This window comes from Melospiza georgiana, chromosome Z (assembly GCF_028018845.1).
Source record: "Melospiza georgiana isolate bMelGeo1 chromosome Z, bMelGeo1.pri, whole genome shotgun sequence".
NCBI classification, from domain to species: domain Eukaryota; kingdom Metazoa; phylum Chordata; class Aves; order Passeriformes; family Passerellidae; genus Melospiza; species Melospiza georgiana.
This window is the reverse complement of record NC_080465.1, coordinates 81,221,313-81,242,049: the sequence shown is the minus strand read 5'-3', so window position 1 is coordinate 81,242,049 and position 20,737 is coordinate 81,221,313. Positions and strand designations below refer to the sequence as shown.

The 20,737-nt window shown below is 49.6% G+C and overlaps 1 protein-coding gene across 1 annotated transcript in view; it reads left to right on the top strand.

The window, feature by feature from the left end:
- ZBTB7C (zinc finger and BTB domain containing 7C) overlaps positions 1–20,737 on the top strand; it is an 89,275-nt gene that overhangs the window by 671 nt on the left and 67,867 nt on the right. Inside the window, exon 2 of the mRNA XM_058044158.1 lies at positions 16,334–16,391. Within this exon, the coding sequence (XP_057900141.1) occupies positions 16,334–16,391 (58 nt within the window). The remainder of the gene's footprint in view (positions 1–16,333; positions 16,392–20,737) is intronic.

Sequence of the window (20,737 nt, the reverse complement as noted above, 5' to 3'; positions counted from 1 at the left end):
TTTGTCTGGGTTTCCAGTAGCTTTATTCTCCTCCAGACCTGACCTCGCTGTTATGCCTCTGAGGAACTTTAAATCCTTGCTCCAAGGTGGATAGATGGAAATGGAAGAGCCTGGGGCCTGGCACTGTCCTGCTCTGCATCTTCATGGAGATGAAGATGGTGCTTTGCCTGGGGGATGTGGGCAGGATTAGACCCAAGATTTGTGCTTTTATCCCAGCAAGGCCAGCTCCAACACAGAGCACCAGCTGGAGAGGTGAGGGTGGCAGGGGTGGGTTTTAAGGGGAGTAAGAAGGAAGCAGGATGCTGTGGATGTTACTCCAAAGCACTAAGGATGAAGGATTTCCTGTAGGATTGACTTCCTGAGTGAGATGACATTCCTTGCAAAATTCTCCACGCTGATAGAAGTATCAGTCAATAGAAGGTTATAATTTTTAACCTGTTTTGCTGAGTTTTTCCCCAAGTCAATAAAAACCAGCTCCACACCGATTTCAGCAGAGGCTGGAGCCCAGCTCTCAGATCAGAGCGGCACGAGGGCAGAGGGCCTTGCTGCCCCCTCTCCCAGGGCATCCTCTGTCCATGCAGCAGCAGAGGGCTTTTCTCCATCCCTTGCAGCTCTGTGTGGTGACACTTTCAGGTCTCAGGAAAGGGGACATTGACTGGGTTGTTTCCTGTTTTGACAGTCTCCATTTCAAATCCTCTGTAACACAGCTCTGTGCAGGGAATTAGGACAGCACATCCCCTGTCCTCCTCCCTTGAATATTGCACTGGGGAGCTAAGCTCATGTTTCCAGCGGGGAGGGAGAATACACAGGTCACGAAACAGGCTCAGAGAGTGAAAGAGAGGAAAATGGAGAATGAGAAAGAAGGAATACATTCAGCATCAGGGCTGCAGTGGGATGTTTTTCGTTATCCACACAGAATTTGTGGGAATGAGGTGCTCCCTCAGTGCCAGAATTCATAGGCTTTGTGTTTGAACTGCTGCTGCCAAAGCTTGGAGAATAACTCAAACGAAAAGGTTGCAGGTCAAGTGGATGTTTTCCAATTAACCAGAGCTCAATATAAATCCTGGGGAAGGAAATAACCCAACAAACATCCACCAGCCCTGTGCCCGTGTCCCCTGCTCAGGTGCTGGCTGCTGGTGGCAGCAGGTCCTACTGGGACATGCCACAGGCAGGCAGCTGCCTCAGCACCCTGAAACAGTCCTCAGGCAGCATCCCCTGCCCAACAGACTTCTGTGCAAATTTCAAATTCAGCAGGATTGGTTTCAGGTTTGCTCTAAATCAGCAATCAGGAGGGTCCAGAGGCTGCTTCAGGTGAGCATGGAAGGTGAGAGAACACCAGCCTGTGGGCTGGAGGCTCATCCTAACCCCTGCAACACATCTTTGGCCGAGGGCTGGTGTTTGCTGCTCTAAATTCAGCAGTTTTGGGTAGGAGATGCTCCAGGGGAGCATCAGGCAAATGTGTCTCTGCCACTGCTGCACATCACCCCTTGCAAACTCCCCCCACGAGGTTTTGGAGTGGCCAATTGCTCTTCCCTGAAAATAGTGATAGATAAAGGCAAAGTGTTCTGGGAGCCATGCCAAGCCAAGGCTCTGAGTTGTTAAGAGATCTGTATCTCAATAACAGATTTTTTTGGTCTTTATCAGCTTTTAAGAGAAAGCATGGTGTTTGCAGGAGCAGGTTGGGATCATCCTAAGGAATGGAGCTCTCCTTTTAAAACTGTATTGCTTTTATTACTATTATTTAATAAATAATAGTAATAATAGTAATAATAATAGTAATAATAATAGTAATAATAATAGTAATAATAATAGTAATAATAATAATAATAATAATAATAATAATAATAATAATAATAATAATAATAATAATAATAATAATAATAATAATAATAATAATAATAATAATAATATTTCTGCAGTGAAGCCATATATGAGAATGTTATTTGTGTAGGAACTGGAAACGAACCTGAAACGATCAGCGTATTTTTTTTAAAGGCGCTTTACAAGTCATTTGGCATTGGAAAAGGTACAACTATCCATCAAAGCAGGGCTTGGGGATAAAATAATTAGAAATCACACAACCATAGCAAAGGAAGATTAGTGCTAAAATTAGAAGCCATAAAGTTGTTTTTAGATTAGGCTGGAATCTGGGCTGGCTGTTTTATTGTAGCCTGTTACTTTAAAAAAATGCAAGGTGAGAGATGTGAATTGTCTGCATTTGGTTGTGTCCCAGTGGGAATGCTGTTGTGAGTGTTGGGTGGGATGATCTATAAGGTGAATTTCAGGGGAATCCTGAGGGGATGGAAGTGCAGTCCCATGTGAAAGGTGACCAGCTGCTAAAGGAGCTGGGTTCAGTGCTGAGCTCTTCTCCACAAGGGTGCCCCTGTAAGTTTGGTTTGCTCCTGGTTTTGTTTCTGGGTTGCAGTGGCCATACACCCACACTGCATCCAGAAGAGGTGGTGGGGTGGCTGGAATTGGGAATTTAGGTTGGAATTTCCACCCACAAGTGGGGGTGGGTGTGAGTTGGAGCTGCTGTGGTCCCCAGACCTGAGCTGTGCCCTTGGGTCCAGACATCAGGTGGGCAGAGCCCATGGAGCTCCATCACTTTGTTTTCCTGCTGGACCTCCTCAGGCATGAATAGGAACAAATCCTCTGTCAGAGACAAACCCAAAATCCATCAGAGAGCAGACCAGGAGAGGTGGGGCTGTTCATCCTGCACAAGAGAAGAATCCAGGGACGCCTCAGAGCCCCTGCCAGGGCCTCCAGGGCCTCCAGGAGAGCTGCACAGCCCCTGGGGACAAGGCATAGAGGGACAATGCACAGGGAGTAGTTTTACAGCAGAAGGAGAGATCCAGGCTAGATAGGAGGAAGAAATTTTTGTGATAAAGGGGGTGATGCCCTGGCACAGATTTCCCAGAGAGGTGGATGCTCCATATAGAAATCCCTTCAGGAAAAAGGGCCTTGGTACTCAAGCCCTTCTGGTATAGGTGGAAGGGTGTAACATGAGCAGAGGGCTGGAGGACAAGGTCAGGCTCATCCAGTGCTTTCACTGAGGAAGATGTCTCTATCTCAAGCAGAGATCCCTTCACCCAGAGAAACATGACTTCTTCAGGGCTGATGCCTTCAGATTTAGAGTGGGGGGTTTCTGGGACAGAAGCCCAAGCTTTGTGGGATGTGCTGCCTAAATGCGGACACAGTTAGGTGTACCTGTTCCCCGTCCCAGCAGAGGTACCGAGTGGAAAGGGTCTCGGGTTCCTGCTGTCTGGGAAGCACCAGCCCTGCTGTGGCCACCCACAGCATCTTCCCCTCACGAGCGTTTCGCTGTGCCCGCGGGGGAAAAGCGGAGTTGAGCAGACTGCCTGCTCCCCCCAGCACGCTCCCCGCTGTGCCTCCAGCTCGCTGAAAGCAGGACAACTCCTCACCGACTCTTTGTAGCCCGAGAACAGAGCCTTGGCAAAGTCCAGCAGCGGGAACTTTACTAATTCCAGCTAATGACTCCGAAAGACTGACTGAGGGGAACAATTGCGCGTCATCAAAAGTCGCAGACAAAAGAAATGCAGGGCATTGTAATAGCAAACGAAGCTGAATCTGATCTGATGGAGCACCTTTCATATTCCAGGCATTTCAAAGCCCTTGGCAGAGTAATGAGCTGCGTGCTGACAGCGGGGCCACTGGACCGGGCTTTATGTGGCCAACAAAAGCCAGCACAGTTGTTGGCAGAGGACTGCTCGTGGTGGGAGAGGGGATGGATGGTGGCTGGCGTGTTGGGGCTCTCCTGTGCTTTCCTGGTTTTTTTTAGAGCTGTTGGATCCTTGGCTGGTGTTTGTATGGGTGCTGGAGGTGACCAGGCAAAATATGCTGATCTTTCTTAAAGGGGGCTTAGAAGGAAGATGTAGACAGAGGTTTTAGTAGGGTCTGTAGTGAGAGGGCAAGTGTTGATGGTTTTAAATTAAAAGCAGGGAGATTCAGACTTGGTATGGCGGATAAAGTCTTTATGATGAGGGTGGTGAGCCCCTGGCACAGGGTGCCCAGAGCAGCTGTGGCTGCCCCTGGATCCCTGGAAGTGTCCAAAGCCAGTTTGGGTGGGGCTTGGAGCAAATCCTGGGATAGTGGAAAGTCTCCCTGGCAAGGGGTTGGAACTGGATATTAAGGTCTCCTCAATGCAAACCATTTCAGGATTCTTATTTAAGAGGGGTGGAGGGACACGTTCTGACACACACGAGGATCCCTTGGTGCAGCTGAGAATAGCCCTCGGCCTCCCAGGTCACCATCTGGCCCTCTAATCTTGTGGTCCCCGTGACAGTTTCATGAAGGCCCACGTACAACTCCAGCTCTTTAATTTTAGCTGAGCCAGAATAGCCCTGGTGCAGCTGTGGGAACAGATATCTTAGTCCTCAAACTATTCCTGTGGCAGGGAAGTTTCTTGCCAGTTGTGAGGAGAGGAAAAGGTTAATTGCGTTTTTTTTTCCTTTTTTTCTTTCCTTTTTTTTTTTCCAAAGAGGAAATAAATGTACCTACCCCACCCTAAGGGGACAGCACAAATCTGTCAGCCCTTGCAGGGTGGGGGCAGGCGGCTGGGCTGCGTTAAGGAAGTCACCCTGGGGAGGGAAGGGGTTTGGGGCAGGGCTGGGGGGCCTTGGCTGCCTGCCCCGAGCTGCAGGCACAGAGGGGGCTCTGCTCCTGGGCTGCATTGCACAAGGCTCTGGTGCTGCCTGCAGAGCCCTAGAATTGCAGAATGGTTTGTGTTGAAGGGACCTTAAAACTCATCCAGTGCCACCCCTGCCATGTGCAGGGACACCTTCCACTGTCCCAGGCTGCTCCAAGCCCCATCCAGCCTGGCCTGGGGCACTGCCAGGGATCCAGGGGCAGCCACAGCTGCTCTGGGCACCCTGGGCCAGGGCCTGCCCACCCTCCCAGCCAGCAATTCCTAATTCCCAATGTGCCAGAATCTGTGCCTGCCCTCTGGCAGTGGGAGCCATTGCCTGGGTGCTGTCCCTGCCTGCCCTGTCCCCAGGGGCTGTGCAGCTCTCCTGGAGCCCCTGGAGGCCCTGAGCTCTCCCTGGAGCCATGGGACTTCTACACAAGTTAGTCTCACCCAGGGAATAGCAGATCTGTACATAAGCCTGGTTTGGAGTTAGGAGGGGTGAAGGAGATCTCAGACCTTGTCCTGTGTGACCCAGTCCTTCACTAACTCCCTCCTTCAGCTCCCTGCTAGCCAAGACCACCAGATTCCAGCACCTTCATGGCTTTTCTGGAGGAGCCTGTGGGTTGGTGTTGGGTTTGCTGCATCGCCCCCATCCCAGCAGTCAGGGGAGGGTGGGAGGCTGAGCTGCTTTGGAAGCCTGGATCCCCCTCACTCCATCTGTGTTTCTGTGCACTCCAACTGGGTCGGGCTGATGCCATGGCAAGGCTTCCTCCTGCAGACAGCAGTCTTGCAGGCTGTCATCCTGCAGCAGGGGCTTGATGGTGTGCAGATGGATTTGCTTTCCCATTTCCCTTCCTGTTAGCCTCGTGCTGAGGCTGGCCAGCCCTGCTTCCCAGGCAGGAATATCTCAAGAGGAGCTCACCCATCTCCATCATTACCCAGCCTCGTGCAGGTGTTCTGTTTCCACTTCTGAATCAATGCCCAAAGGAGTAGTAAAGGAACCAACATTTTAAGTTTCTCGGGGAGCTGATTGCAATAAAAAAATACACAGAGCCTATCCAAATCTTTCTTTTTGTGGTTTTATATCAGCAGGGCTGGTGTGAGCAACCTGTGCTCATCATCTGAGCACATTAGGAGGCAAATCAGCTCTGGGGGATCAGGGGAGGCTGTGCTCAGAGAAGGAGCAGGGGAAGGTGGAGTTGATGTTGGTCCTGGTGGTGTGTTTGAGGTGGATTTACATCCTTACACTCCTCAGAGGAATGCTTTGCCCATGGTTCTCACTTCAGCTGAATGTTGTGGTAAGGACAGGAGGGGAGACGTTAGGAAGGGAAATGTTGGATTTTTAATTCCAAGCTGTCACTGTTTGGTCCAGGAGAGCATCAGTGGAGCCTGGGTGCCGTTTCCCAGAGCAGGGGTGGATCTGCTGAGCCTGTGGGGCTGTGGGACAGTGCTGTGCCCAAAGCTGAGCCACAGCCCTGGGGCAGAGGGGCTCTCACTGCCCCCTCTGGCACAGCTCCAGGGCAGGGGGCTCATCTGCATTCTGCCAGATAGGTTTCCTTGCCTCCTGTCTGGGATTCACCATGTGTGTGAGCTTTGAATATCACTTCACTCTGCCTCCCTACATCCCATGCCCCTGTCCCAGATGTATTTGTTTAAGTGGCTTTAATTAACTTACATTTTCCTGTGCGTGACAGCTCCTCGAGGCTTTGGTAGCTGTTTTCTGTCCTTCCACAGTTGCCACTGACATGCAGCACTTTCCCTGCAGACCAGCTTTCAAGCCTACCGTGTTCTTCCCTTCCTCTGCGGAATTAGTTTAACATGCTGAAGGGAATCGTTTCCATGTGAGCATAGTTGCACACTCTCAATTGATTATTAGGTGTGATTTTCGTGATCCCTGCTGGTATCTGCGAGGATTTTGAGCAAGGAAGCCAGAGTGGTGTGGGATGATGGCTCAGGTCAGATAGATTTATCTTCACCAGTGACAAGACTGATAACTCTGTGGTGGCATGGCTACGGGTGTTATCATTTGGGTGTCTCCTCAAGAGTGAAGGTTAATGTCTTGCCACTACTGATCCATCACCGTGTTATCTGCAGGATTTACAGGTCTTCTCGTGCCTTTCCAGCAGCAGCAGGTGCACTTTCCTGGAGCTCTGAGCTGGGTACCTGCTCCCTGCTTGCAGCAGCCATAGGGATCACGTTGGCAAGCCCTTGCTCTCGTGGATTTGTTTGGAATCAAAGTCGGGGATAATTCCTGTTTGTCACTGCTTAAGTTTTGTGGATGGACTGGGGCAAGCCCAGGGGTTCAGTGCTCTGCCAAGGGAAGGCATCACAGGATGGGTTGGGTTGGAAGGGACCTCAGAGCTGATCTCTTCCACCCCCTGCCATGGGCAGGGACACTTCACACCATCCCAGGCTGCTCCAAGGCATCAGGCAGGGGAAGGCAAGGCAGGCCTTGATCCTGCCTTCCTGAGGATCACCCAAGAAATCTGGCCAGGAGGATGGAAAAGAGCAAGGAGGGACTCAGATCTGGAGTAAAATCTCCCGGGGAAAAGAAAAAAAAAAAAAAAAAAAAAGAAAAGAGCAATAAATCCAGCAAATTAAAATGAAAAGGCAGCTAACATGAGTGACAATTGTACAGCATCAGATAACGCTGCATCCTGAATTCCAGTGGGATAGGAAATATGAAGCAAAAATCACTCAGGTGCTTCTAGATAGCGATAAGGAAAGCAATTCCCATTTACTGGTAGAAATAAAATAAGAGGTCGTGATAAACCCTCCATGACTAGACTGGATTAGGGCTCTGGCTGTGAAAATTCATTACAGGCATGCAAAAGAATGCGTATCGTGCCAGCTAAACCGACTACAAACACCATTTATTTGGAGAAGAGACGATTCAGTCAGAATAAATAGATTTCTTTCAAAGGGAAGGGAGGGTGATCTGACACAAATCTATATTCCTGCCTTGTCATTTATTATGCAAATAAGTCTCACACCTCTCTAAGACATGAGGGATGAGTTTATGTCGGAGTTTTATGTTGGAAGAATAACCCTTAACTGCTCCAAGGATTCCAGGGCCAGGCTGGGGTTTCTTGCACACAGTGGCAGGAGATGCTGATTTCAGGAGGGGTTCTGGTGGCAATGAGAGTCATACAGCTTGCTCAGATGTTTTTTCACATTTCCCAGAAACAAACCCATCCCTTCACATTTCTTCTTACTGTTTGTGGTGTTTTGCTTAGGATTATTTTATTTTATTTTATTTTATTTTATTTTATTTTATTTTATTTTATTTTATTTTATTTTAATTTTTTAAATTTTATTTTAATTTTATTTTTGCTTTGTTCTATTTTATTCTGGAGTCATAGAATCACGGAGTGGTTTAGGTTGGCAGAGACCTTAAAGATCTTCTACTTCCACCCCCCTGCCATGGCCAGGACACCTTCTACTATCCCAGGTTGCTCCAAACCCCATCCAGCCTGTCCTGGCACACTTCCAGGGATGGGGCAGTCAAAGCCTATGTGGGAAATACCTTTTCTTGTATTTTCTAGTATTTTATTTTACTTTATTTGCCCATTCTCTGCAGGAATGACTATATATGGGGGTCATGGGCAGATGGGAGCCTGTGGTGTGTTATCTGTCCTTATCTTCAGTTCTCTTTTTTTTTGGCATCAGCACCCATGAAAGCAGCATCACTCTGCTGGGCTCAGTGGAGCAGCACAAGTTTGAGGTTCAGACTCTGAGGTGGTTGTAGGTGGCAGCAGAAGCACTTAGCCTGATGTGCAGGGACCGAAAAGTGACCTAACACCTCCTGTTCTAGCAATTACATCTCTCAGGATGCTAATTTTAGATAGAGAATTGAGCTGGCAGGGGCCACAAACAGTGGATGGAACCCTGATATTCTGCTCGGCGCAGAGAGGGCTGAGCCAGTGTTAAAAGAACAAAAAACAACAACAACAAAAATGAAACAGAAAAGTATCTCTAGAAGGTTTTTTTCTCCTGACAAGAATGTTGTAATTTTTGTAGCTGTGTTTTGGAAAAAATCCTGATGAATTGTGTGGTCTTGAATTATATATGTGTGAACAGATCTCCAGGGGGGGAATCCTGACTCACAAAGCCACCAAGCTCCCATCTCTGAGATGAACTCGGGACATGTGGGTCTTCTCTCTAATGCAGCATGGAAGCCAGGGGGATGCTCGGGGAGTAGAGGGATCCAGGTGAGACATTGTGCACTTGTGGGACACCCAGAGAAACTGGGTTGTAGCAAACACACACTCAAAGGACTTCCATAAGTGCTTGATTCCTTCTCCATCACAGCCAGTCGAGGTTTTTGCGTGGATTTCTGTTTCTGGTGATCTTAGGAGAAGATGCACGGGCAATATGATGGGAGTCAAGGGCAGGGGCAGGTCGTGGATGAGCAGGAGGGACTGAGCACCCAGCTTCTCTGCAGCCAGGGAGGAGGACAGTGCCCCACGCGGGCGCCTCGCTTCTCCAGGGGTATTTCACACTCGTGCTGTGCCCCAGCATTTCTCTGCTGCTGGGCTGGCCGGGCTCTTGCGGCGCTCTGGAGAGATTCTGCTCATGGGATCTGACCTGATGGCTTTGCATGTTTTAAGTAAATTAAACACAGCTGCTAGGAAAATCCAGTAACCTTAACAGCACCACGGCTCCGTTGTCTGCATTGTAATTACAGCGGCGACCGCTGGGAAGTTCTACTTTCTGGTTTATTTTAAAATAACTTCTGAGCCACCCTTTGATCAACGGCTTCATCCCCAAGTCCTGCCTGTCCTCTCCCAAGGTTTAACCCTTGCTGTATCTTTAAGCATCTGTCTGATCACACTTTCAGTCAGTCACAAAGGCAAGCAGCTGATTGCAAAAATTACTTTTCCCCCCAAGTATATCCTGTAATTTTTCAGCTGAGGGAGAATTTTAAGCCAGAGCTTACAGGGTACATACAGACTGCAGACAATGAGCAGAGTTTTATGGCTCCTGGGGAAGGGCAACTTGAAATATGCATCTTTTTCTAATGCTTCATCCAGAATCCTTTGTGCCCTGCAGAGAAATGGGTTTTCTGTCACAGTGACAACAGCAAAAGGACTTAGATTTATGTAGGAAGCAAAATTAGGAGCCTAATTAGTTTTTCCCTTGTCAACCCTTGAGTGCAACCCATGCTGCAAAAGCCTTGGTCATCTCAAGGCACGGGCATAGCTGTGTGCTCCTTCCCTGCATTAAAAACTCACACCAGCTTCCTGTAGGAGCTGGTGGGCTTGAATTTCTGAAGGACACCCAGGATTAGGGAAATGGCTCAGGGTATTCCATCAGAGCCTGCAAAAGGCCATGAAACAGATATGCTTTGAGCATATCCCAGTGCAAGGAGGTTGGCTCAGCATCATGGGGTGCTGGTGGTACCTGGATGGCTGCGTGTTCAGGGCATCTTAGCTGCTGCACCTGAGGTGGTGTTGTATTTGATTATATAATCATGGTTGGGTTTGGGTTGGAAGGGACCTTTAGAGGCCTTCTCATTCTACCCCTGCCATGGGCAGAAACACCTTCCACTGTCCCAGGTTGCTGCAAACCCCATCCAGCCTGGCCTTGGGCACTTCCAGGGATCCAGGGGCAGCCACAGCTGCTCTGGGCACCCTCATCACCTTCATCATAAATCGTGGTTATGGCTACCCTTCATCCTGCTGGACATGGGATGAGCTGTCTCACAGAGATCTGAGGGTATGTTTTGCATCTTGTTTTCCAACCTAATTCCTTCTGTTTGCATCCAGGCTGCTCAGGACAGGCAGATCCCAGCTGTGGTGCCCTGCTCTGCTCTCCCGTCTGCCGTCAGCAGCACGTTGATGTGTGTCTGCCTTGGAGAGCAAAGAGGGTGCCTGTGCATGTGATTTGGGTGAAAACACTGGCTGAGTGTGATTGAGGCTGTAAAGTTTATGAGATTCTGCGTTTTATGGTAAATTTTAAATTGACACTGCAATCAGGAGCATTAGGGTCTGTAAAGGAAAGTCGGTGTGATGTGTTGCAGAGCACGAGGTGGTAATTTCCTCTCTTATATTGATCCTATCAACAGCAAAGAATGAAGCAGCTGCTTCTTGGAGGACTGGATTTTAATGCGTTCATTTTATGTATTTGTAGAATATTATTTATTATGTGGGGTTTTCCCCCCCTATGCTGCCTTTCCCTCTCCCCCCCATTTCTAGAAGGGTGCAGCGCAGTCTTACCTACACTCCTCACCTGTGGATCTCAAAACCCCTTTCCAGCCACAGCTGATGCTGCTGTTTCCATTTTCACAGAGGAAGGGGAAAACTGAGCATAGGAGATTGGAAAGGATGTCAGCCCAAAGATGCAGCCAGGTCTCCTTTCCTTCTGAGCACAATCCACACACTCAGTTCTTTCCGAGCTGGGAGCGATGATCTGTCTCAGGGAGGTTTTTTTTTTTGCTGGAAGAAACAGTCCCTGGCAATAAAAAAACCCCAGCAGTAATCATCCCAAACACTCTCCTAGGCAATGAAATGTCCACGTGTGCCAGGGCATGGTAGAAATGCCTTTTCAGAGTAAGTTTTCCATGTGGGATTTTCTGCAGGGGCGTGGGTGACTTGGCTCCCGTGATTCTAGAGGGCATCTCCAGGGCACTGCCCTGTTTGAGGCAACAAAGGCTTTCAGTGAAGCTCAGGAAGAGTTTGAGGAAATCAAAGACTCTTTAGAGCATATGAAGGGAATGGGCAGAGGCCTTTGGGAGGAATTTGGGGGTCACCTGGGTATGGAAGATGTGAGATGAGCTCTTCCCCAAGCTTAGACCCATTACAGATGAATCACAGCAAAGGGGTTTTTTCAAGATGTTTGGTTTTCAGACATGCCAAGAAGATTTAAAAAGAACTGATTGCAAAAGTCATGGGCATTTTAAAGTAACATTTGATGGGGATTTCTTGAAGATGCTGTAATACAGCCTACTGTAGAAGCATCTGCTTCCCAGATTAACAGAGGGTTTGCAAACAGCACTTGGGAAGCACCCTCCAAGATTATTTCAAAAGTGCAGAACAGATTTGGTGAATGATTTATGACATGGATTTGCATATCAGTTTCTATTTCTCCTTTCTTTGTCAAATTTACTTGTTTCAGTCCTATTATGCACAAGCAGTGTAACCATCCTGGGAGTGTGGATGTGCCAGGATTGTGCTGCTCATCACAGCAGGGGCCTGAGGGTGCAGAGCTGCAGGGCATCCCCATCCCATGCAAATGGGTTTTATTTAGGAGCTGCTGAAACTTAGACCACGAGCTGGAGGTAGGCTGCAGTGGCAGATAAAAATACTAACTTGGTGCTCAATCTCCTTTTAGGGTCAGTGGATGTTTGGCCAGTGAGTCTGGAGGGTGTTTCACACCCCAAGAGAGACACTGAAGTTGGGGTAACTGAATGGCTCCCCAGACACCCAAAATGGTGCAAACTGCATCCCCATGGCAGCAGTAAGAGCTGGGGCAGCCACCACACGTGTGGCCACAATTCAGCTGCTGGCCATAGTGTCCACTTTTACCCTAGGACACATTGCTTAGTCTCCCTCTGTCAGTCAGGAGGGATGCAGGCCCAGGGTTTTGCCCAAGAAAGCCAGGCATGGGTCTGGGTTAGCTCGGGGAGTCCAGTGGAGCAATGAGAACCTGCATTAAGCCACCTAAAGCCAGGATCTGTGTGGGCACCCCTGAGATGCCTGAGCTGGAGCTGAGCCCTGCCACAGGTGCCAGGGACTGGTGTGGGTTTGTCAGGCTGTCCCTGGGAGTCACCTCCAGGCCTGGACACTGGGGAGGGCATGCCCATGGTCTGTGCTGGCTGTCCATCTCCATCCTGTGCTCCAGGTGACCCAAATTCCAGCTGCTGGCTGCTCAGAGCATGGATGGCAGCCTCGGAAGGCCACTGGAAATACGTGAGTGCTTGTTCTGTTGAGGACAGTGCTGTTCCCTGGAGAAACCTCTGGTGTCCTCAGCATGGACATGGACCTGTTGGAATGTCCAGAGATGCTCCAGGAGCCCCTCTGCTCTGGAGCCAGCCTGGCACAGCTGGGGCTGTTCAGCTGCACCAGAGAAGCTCCAGGGACACCTCAGAGCCCCTGCAGTGCTTCAAGAAGGCTTAGAAGAAAGATGGAGACAAACTTAACAGGGTGTGTTACAATAGGACAAGGAGTGATGGTTTTAAACTGAAGTGGAATCAATTTAGATCAGCTTTCAGAAAGAAGTTTTTTACAGAGAGTGTGGTAAAACTGACACATGCTGCCCAGAGAAGCTGTGGATGCCCCAGTCCTGGAAACATCCAAGGTCAGGCTGGACAGGGCTCTGAGCCCCCTGGTGTAGCTGAAGATGTCCCTGCTCATGGCAGGGGGGTTGAACCAGATGGCTGTGAAGGTCCCTTCCAACCCACACTGCCCTGTGATTCTGAGATGAAGGCTGTTTCTCCACGTGGGCCTGGCCTCGGGGGCAGGGCAAGCATTCCACATCGCCCGTTCCTTTGGGAATCACCTCTCCCAGCCCCGCAGCCCAGCCCAGCCAGGTGATGGGGAGGGAGGTCAGCGTGCTGAAGGGGCAGGAGCTCCACTGCTGGGACACGTGGCGGGAGGAGCAGCCCCGTGAGGGAGCCGATGTGGCACAGCAGTGATGTACCCAGGGAGGGTAATTAGAAATCTGAGTGTCATCTGCAGGAGGGCGTGTTGGAGTCGTTCTGCAAACCGCCCCGAGAAGCTAAAAGGGGCCCTGTGGCTGAAGGGGAAGCCACAGGCAAGCCTGGTTGATTTGCAGCCTCTCATCGCACGTGTGCTTTGGGAACAGCAGAATGAAGCCTGGGCTGCCCTCAGCAATGCCCATCCTAGTTTGGAAACTGCTACAAGAGCATCAGGGCATCCCCTGGTGCAGAGGGTGGATCACGAGTGTGTTTATTCACAGCCACTCTTCTTGCAGGGTTGATGAAACTGAAACCCTCTTGGAGGGCTGAGGAAACTGTGATTCAGGTGCAGCCTTTTCTTAGCCCAGGAACTCCCATTTATTGGCCCATGAGAATTCTGCTGTGCCTCAAACAGGGCTTTAATTGTTTTAGGTGGAATTATAGAATCACAGAATGATTTATTTGGAGAAGTCCAGCCATAATCTCAGCTCTGCCAAGGCCACCACTGACCCCTGTCCCCCCATGTGCACATGGGTTTTAAATCCCTCGAGGGATGAGGACTCCACCACTGTCCTGGGCAGCCTGTGTGATGGCTGGACAGCCCATTCTTTGAGGGGATCTCTCCTCATATCCCATCTCAACCTGCCCTGGCTCACCTTGAGGCTGTTCCCCCTTGTCCTGTTGCTTGTGAGAAGACACCAACCCCACCTGCCCACAACAGGGTGTTGAATTGCAAGCTGAGCTCCCCTTGCTCTGGGGAGCAAGGCAGTGAAGGACCTGTGGAGAGAAGAAGGCTTTAGGCAGAAGTTAGAGCTGAAAGCCAACACTTCTCAAGGGAAATGTGGTGCCAGCCCCTGCCCTGGTGCTGGGGGAGGTTTTGTGCTGACCCAAGCAGAGCTCATGAGCTCTGCCATGAAGCCAGGATCCATTGCAGGGTTTCTGCAGCCTTCTCTGTGAATTTTGCCCTAAGGAAAGGCGATGGTGCTGGCCCAATGTGGGCATGTTTGCACTAAACTCTTTGCCTGCTGTTGATCACTTTCGGCTGTTGAATGGCAAACAAGCCATTAGTCCCGGACAGTGGTGGCTCCCTGTGAGTTAGGAACTGAGGTAAGGAAGGAGGCTGATGAGCTGGCTAAGGAAGGAGGTCCCGCTGGAGGGTCACAGCAGCTGGATGCTCTTGAAAGCACATGGACCCACTGGCTGCAGGGAAGTTCCATTCTTGGGGCTGATGGTGGCCCCGGGGCTGGTCTGCAGCCACTCCATGCTCTACACTCACATGTGCTCCATGAATGTCCTCAGACTGCCTAAATGTCCTCAGGCCAGTGAGAAGGAGAATTAGGGACCATCACAAAGGTTACTCTTCATGGTTTTGCTCTGTTCCTTCAGTGTATGTGCAGAGCAGTAATTTAACACTGTCATAGATTGGGTAGGGTGATCAGAGCCTGTTGGTTTCTCCATCCTGGCATCCAGGTGTCAGCCTGGCTTGGAAAATGTTGTTGACACTTCCCCATGAAAATAATAAGAATCTCATAAAAGCTGAATCAAGATTGTTGGCTCTTGCTAAAAGCTGGGAGAGGAATCCCATTTGCTTCCTTGTGTCATGAGTAATGGGAAACAATGCTCGTGGGTCCTGCACTAGTAAACCCATTCAGGGGCTGCCTGGAGAAGAAAAAGAGATGGTTGGGTGATTGGTTCAGTCAGGAACCTCTTGGAGAGCTGGGGAAGAGAAGGCAGTGTCTCCATCTCCAGCTGCCCCATGGTAACCAGTGTCTCCTTGCCCTTGGATGTGCCGCTTGGTGCCATGGTTTAGTTGAGCTGCCAGGGAATGGGTTGGACTTGATGATCTTGAAGGTCTCTTCCAACTCTGTGTGATTCTGTGATTCTGTAATAGAGAGGCTGCACACAATGAGTGGCTGTTCCTTGCTTTACACACCCCTAATCCTTGGCAGAGAGATCCAGTTTCATTTGCAGCTTCCATGAGTAGGAGGGAGCCTCTTCACCCTGTCCAGGACTCAGGTCCAAGGACAGATGTGAGCTGGTGGTGCCATTTTAGGGAGTATACCCCAGATTATTGCTTCTTTGGCATGCAGACAGTGCATTTCCATCTGACTGCTGAGCCACAGGAGCATTTTCCAGCTGAGCACTACTCCATCCTATGTTCCCAGTGTTGTAAAAGCCACAATGGTCTTCCTCCCTGTCCTCACCCAGGAGAAGGCCTGGGCCAGCCCCCAGATTGTCCTAGAGGACACTGTTGATTTTTTGGCTACCTGCTGGTGGGGTTCTCACACCTTGAGGTTGTTCTGAAGTGGAGTAAAGCACCCAAAAATCCTTCTGCCGATCTCCTTCATCAGCCCTGAGTCCAGCCGAGCTGCTGGGGCTCCCACATGGAGGTGTCAGCTTCTGGAAATGCAGGCTCCCCCTGTCTCCATCATTTACAAGTGTGACTGGTGGCCAGGAGCTTCTCTAGAGCTCCATTTCCCCAAAAGGTTTTCCCTCAAAGCTTTTTCCAAGCTGAGAGGGGCAGGGAACTTTTATGGGCAGAGCTGGGAGGATGCTGGTCATACACCTTCATCTCTGCGCCCCAGCAGTGCAGAACGTGGATTTGTTGTGGATTTGCACTGCAGGTGCTACTGAGCTGCCACTGGTGACTGAGCTGTGGGTGTAGGAATAAGCTGACAATGCTGAGGGGCCAAAGTGTAATGGTGATCTGGGGGAGGGATGGGTGAAGCAGCCCAGAGTGTGATCCATGCCTGGGGCCTTCATCTCCCAGCTGCCACTGGAGATGTGATACAGGGGGAGGATGGGTGGGCTTGCCCCTCCGTGGCACAGTGTTGCTAGGTGATTTTGTGGGACAGGCAAGGAGGGAAGGGTGATGAGCAGAGGAACTGACCCTGGGAACACGTGTGGTGGGAGAGCAGGAGCAGGCCTGGCTCCGTTTTCTCATTGTCCCAGCAGAGGCTTCTCCAGAGCGGGCCCTTCTTAACCACACAATCAGTCCTGGATCTGATGAGGGGTTTTGTTTTGTGTTTTTTCTCTCTGTTTTTCCCTAGGAAATGGTCAGAGGAGCGAAAGGAGCATCACCATTTTGAAACAAAACCAAGGGCACTGGTGAGTACACACCGGGGTGAGCCTTGTGGGGAGAGCTGGCAAGCAGGATGCAGACTGGGGAGAGCTGTGTGGCTGTCCTGCCACCTTTCTGGGCTCTTGGGGTTCTGATCTGCCCTTCAGTTATTGAGATTTCCTGAGGGAGAGGAGGTAGTTTGCTATGTTAAGGGATCAGCACAAATCATCTTCACCACCACCACCGCGATTCTCTGCTGTCGTCAACGACCAAACCTCTAATTGCTCTTCCTGTAAATGCGTGGAAGATGCTCTCATCAATATGTGTGTTCTCAGGGCTGAGTGCTGGAAGGAGCAGGCAGCAGATATGCTGGCAGCTGCACAGGAGTGCACCAAGCAACAATATTTGTTAATGCTTGGAGTGCTTTTGGCTGTTGTTGTGCTTGGCCCCGTCCAGACCCAGTCACGGGGCTGCGATCTGGGTGGCATTTCAAGGTCCTCTCCAGACCTGTTTTCTGCAGCTGTCACACAGGAGGCTGGGACTTGGATGTTTGCCTAGAGGTCTTGAACAGGAAGAAAGGAGAATCCTTTTTTTATCATCTGAGCTAGCTCAGATATGCCAGCGCCAGACCCTGAGCTGATGTTTTTGAGCTGAGATATTTTGCATTGTGTCAGGTGGGAGGCTGGGGTTTTTATCACCATCTTCTCATGAGAACTTCTTGGTTTACACTGGCCAAACCCTCAGCAGAGCCATCCTGTGAGCCCCCGCAGGTTCCCGTCCCTCAGGGACCAAATTCCCACATCTTTCCTCTGTGCATGTGTGATGGATGCTGAGGAGCATTTTGGGGCTGGGCTGTAGCAGAATTTTAGAACTGTGGTTTGGGTTGGAAGGGTCTTTTAGAGCTCATTTCATTCCAACCCCCTGCCTTGGGCAGGGACACCTTCCACTGTCCCAGGCTGCTCCCAGCCCCATCCAGCCTGGCCTGGGACACTGCCAGGGGTCCAGGGGCAGCCACAGCTGCTCTGGGCACCCTGTGCAAGGACCTCACCATCCTCATCATAAAAAATTGCCTTCTTACACCTACTCTTGTATCTCTGCTGTAGCCTGGACTACAGGAGCAGTGCTAGTGGAGGTTGGATCATGGATCGTGGGGAAATGGAGATTTTTAAGACACACCTCAGCTGCTGTAGTACAGTTTGAGTGTAGATGAAGGGAGAAACTTACACAACGTGGTTTCAGGAAGCAATCTTCAGACATGTAAAAATGTAGGGGCCCTTTATAGTTAGTGGAGGTGTTTCCAGCCCATGTTCCATCTGATCTAGTTTGGGCAGCATGTGAGGATGAGCAGAAGCCTGTCCTTCCTCTCTGGCTGCAAGAGCAGCCCAGGTGAGGGGATGGTGTGTCTGCAGGGTCACCTCCTGATAAGGCAGGGAGAGTACTGAGAGCCCGTTTTTCCCCAACACCCCTGCCAGCAGAAGAGCTTGAGAAGGGATGCTTTGCTCACAGGAATCATCCCTGACTCCAAAACAGGTTCTAATCAGTGCCTGGAGCACAGACTAAACTCCTTTCTGTCTCCCACACCTCCTACAGCTTCCCTGCTGCCTCTGCAATCAGCTAGGAGAAAACCCCAGACTGTTCCTGAGAACAGCAACCCCTTCTGCTGTAAACAGGGCAGCCAGCAAGGCTGCTGCAGGGCTGAGTGCTGTCAGCCTGGGTGGTGAACGTGCACCCGTCTGCTCCCAAACTCCAGCTGCTCCCCCTCCATGCCCCCAGCCTCCTGGCAGGGTGGTGAGGACTGGCAGGGCCAGTGTGTGTCTGAAGCATTGGGTATTTCATCGTGCTGGCTTTCCAGACTTACACCACTGGGGGTTTGGCCCCCTGAGCTCCAGCAGTCCTGAACTGATGCAGCTTATTAAGCATCCGTTTGCGCTGTCTTTAGCATTAAATAATTGGTTCCTCAGCATATTTGAGTTGGAGGGTATCTGATAATCCTCTGAACTATCCATCAGGCTCCATTACCATCTCTGCACTCCTGTGCCAGCTGCCTTGTGTCAACTCTGCCTGGGGTTTACAAATAGATTTTGTTTCTCCTGCAGTTTTACCTCTTTTCTTCAGTCTCCCTCTCTCAAAGGAGCTGTTTCAGGCTCCTTAAAAATTTGTGCAGACACCCCTGTCAGCATCTTTCTGCTGCTGGTGAGTGATGGGTCCCATCCTTGTGCTGCCTTCTGCTCCTGACGGGGTCCCCAGGCAAAAACTCTTCGTTTACCTCAAAAGGAATAGAATTGTTGTCTCCACTGAAAGAATTGATAAATCTTCACATTGTTTGAGTTTTCTTACTGGCTCAGAGGGTTTGTAGCAAGCACAGTGATGACTTGTCAGCTGCCCTCTGGCAGACCAGCACTGTACATACATGTGGGGCACAGACCATGTGTGTCCTGATGGTATTTTAATAAGGATGCTTCAGAGGGCTCCTAAAAAGCCTCCTAGCCAGGTGGGTAATGTGAGAGCTGGGAGTAGAATAATTAGAGTAGAATAGAAATAGAAATAGAAATAGGAATAGAATAGAATAGAATAGAATAGAATAGAATAGAATAGAATAGAATAGAATAGAATAGAATAGTTTGGGTCAGAAGAGACTTTTAAAAGACATCTTGTCCAAACCCCCTGCAACAAGCAACATATACCATATTCAACTATACCAGGTAGCTCAAAGCCCTGTCCAGTCTTTATCATATAATTTTTGTTACCTGTTGCTGCTACTGCCATGCCAGCTGTGAGGGGGATGCTCAGCATCCTTCAAAAATCAAGCTTATGCTCTCCAGGTCTGCAGCATCCTGGAGGAGGTGGGTGGGTTGGGAGATTAAATCCTTGTGGATCTGGTTTGTTTTTAGAGCTAATCCTAAAGTCACATGCACCAGGGCTAGGGCCCGCAGATGCATATTTCCCCATTTTACAGGAGGTGCTGCAGGATGTTTTGCCAGTATCAGGAAGGGCATAGCTGGGTTTTACTCATGCAAGATGAACTTCTTCCTTTTTATATAGCTTAAGAAATGTTTTTCCCAGTGAAATGTTTGGGTTATCAAGGCTGGTCTCAGGCTGATTGCAGGTCATACCAGGGTGTAGCACTGCAGCAGGCAAGAGGAGTCAGAAAACCAGGGCCTGGCTCTTTTACAAACACCTTCCCATATAGTCTGAACCCTTGTTTTCTGACTTGTTCCAGAGGCATCTTTTGCTGCTAGGGTGTAAAACATGCAAGGTAAATTCTGGCATCTTCAGCCCATTTAGGAACTCTCCAGCTCATACATTGAATTTTACCCCTGCATTTCCAGATTGCCTCTTAAAAATTTTTTCTTAGTTCTAACCTGTCAAGAGGAGATTGATAAGAGGAGATGAATATCCTAAAATAGCGACTTGGTACTTCTGTAAAAACACATCCGTGCGACTGTCTAAAGGACAAAAACATGGCATTTTGTACCAAAATATATTTGCTAGTGCAATAGAAAGTTTTACTTTGCATCCCTACCCTGGGTGCAGTGTATTGTTGGACAGGAGCCATCTCTTAAGTGAGCTTGCAGTATGAAGAAGGAAAAACAGGATGACAAAAACCTATAAACAGGGTAAGTTATTGTGGAACAAGAGGCATTAATTGTGCTTAACACATGGAGGAGACTGATGCTGGGTGGTGTAAAGTGACCCAGCAGAATCCCCACGCCTTCAGCAGAGGCAGAGACCTGCTTTTCCAAGGCATTTGCAGCGTTTCAAAGCCTGCAAATTCTGCTTGTCCAGAAGACGTGACAGCGCCCCGGTGTCACTGTGAGACAAAAACCTCCCCGATTCCTGCGCCGGTGCCCTAATGTCATTACTCCCCTTCCCTTGCAGATCCGCATAATGACATTCATGGTCACACGCGCGCACAAAAATACTTTATATAAAGAAAATGAATCTGGCTTCAGCCGGCTCTCGCCTTCTGCCGCGCTTACCTCCAGACCCCGGCTCGCCCAGGGTGAAATGAGAAGGGGAGTTAATGTGGCGGGGTCATTCCTCACTGCTGAATTGGTCAGCCGTCTACCGAGCCAATTTCTGCAGCTTTTCAGTGGCGTGGCAGACCCCTGGGTAATATTTGCCTGAATAGAGCCCTAAGTGTTTAAGCTGTATTGCTAGGAATGGCTGTTTTATCCTATGCATCTGAGATTTCAACTCATCAGACATGAAGCAGGTCAAGACTCTCATGCCATTGTGTGCATTATAGCGAACAGAACAGAATATGCTTGATAAAAGGGAGGACTTAAAAGAAATGCTTCTTTAGACCTGAAACTTTCAAGTCCCACAATGCATCAAAGACCCCTCGTATAGACTTTGAAAGGGGTGAAAGGCATTACCTAATATTTGGAGG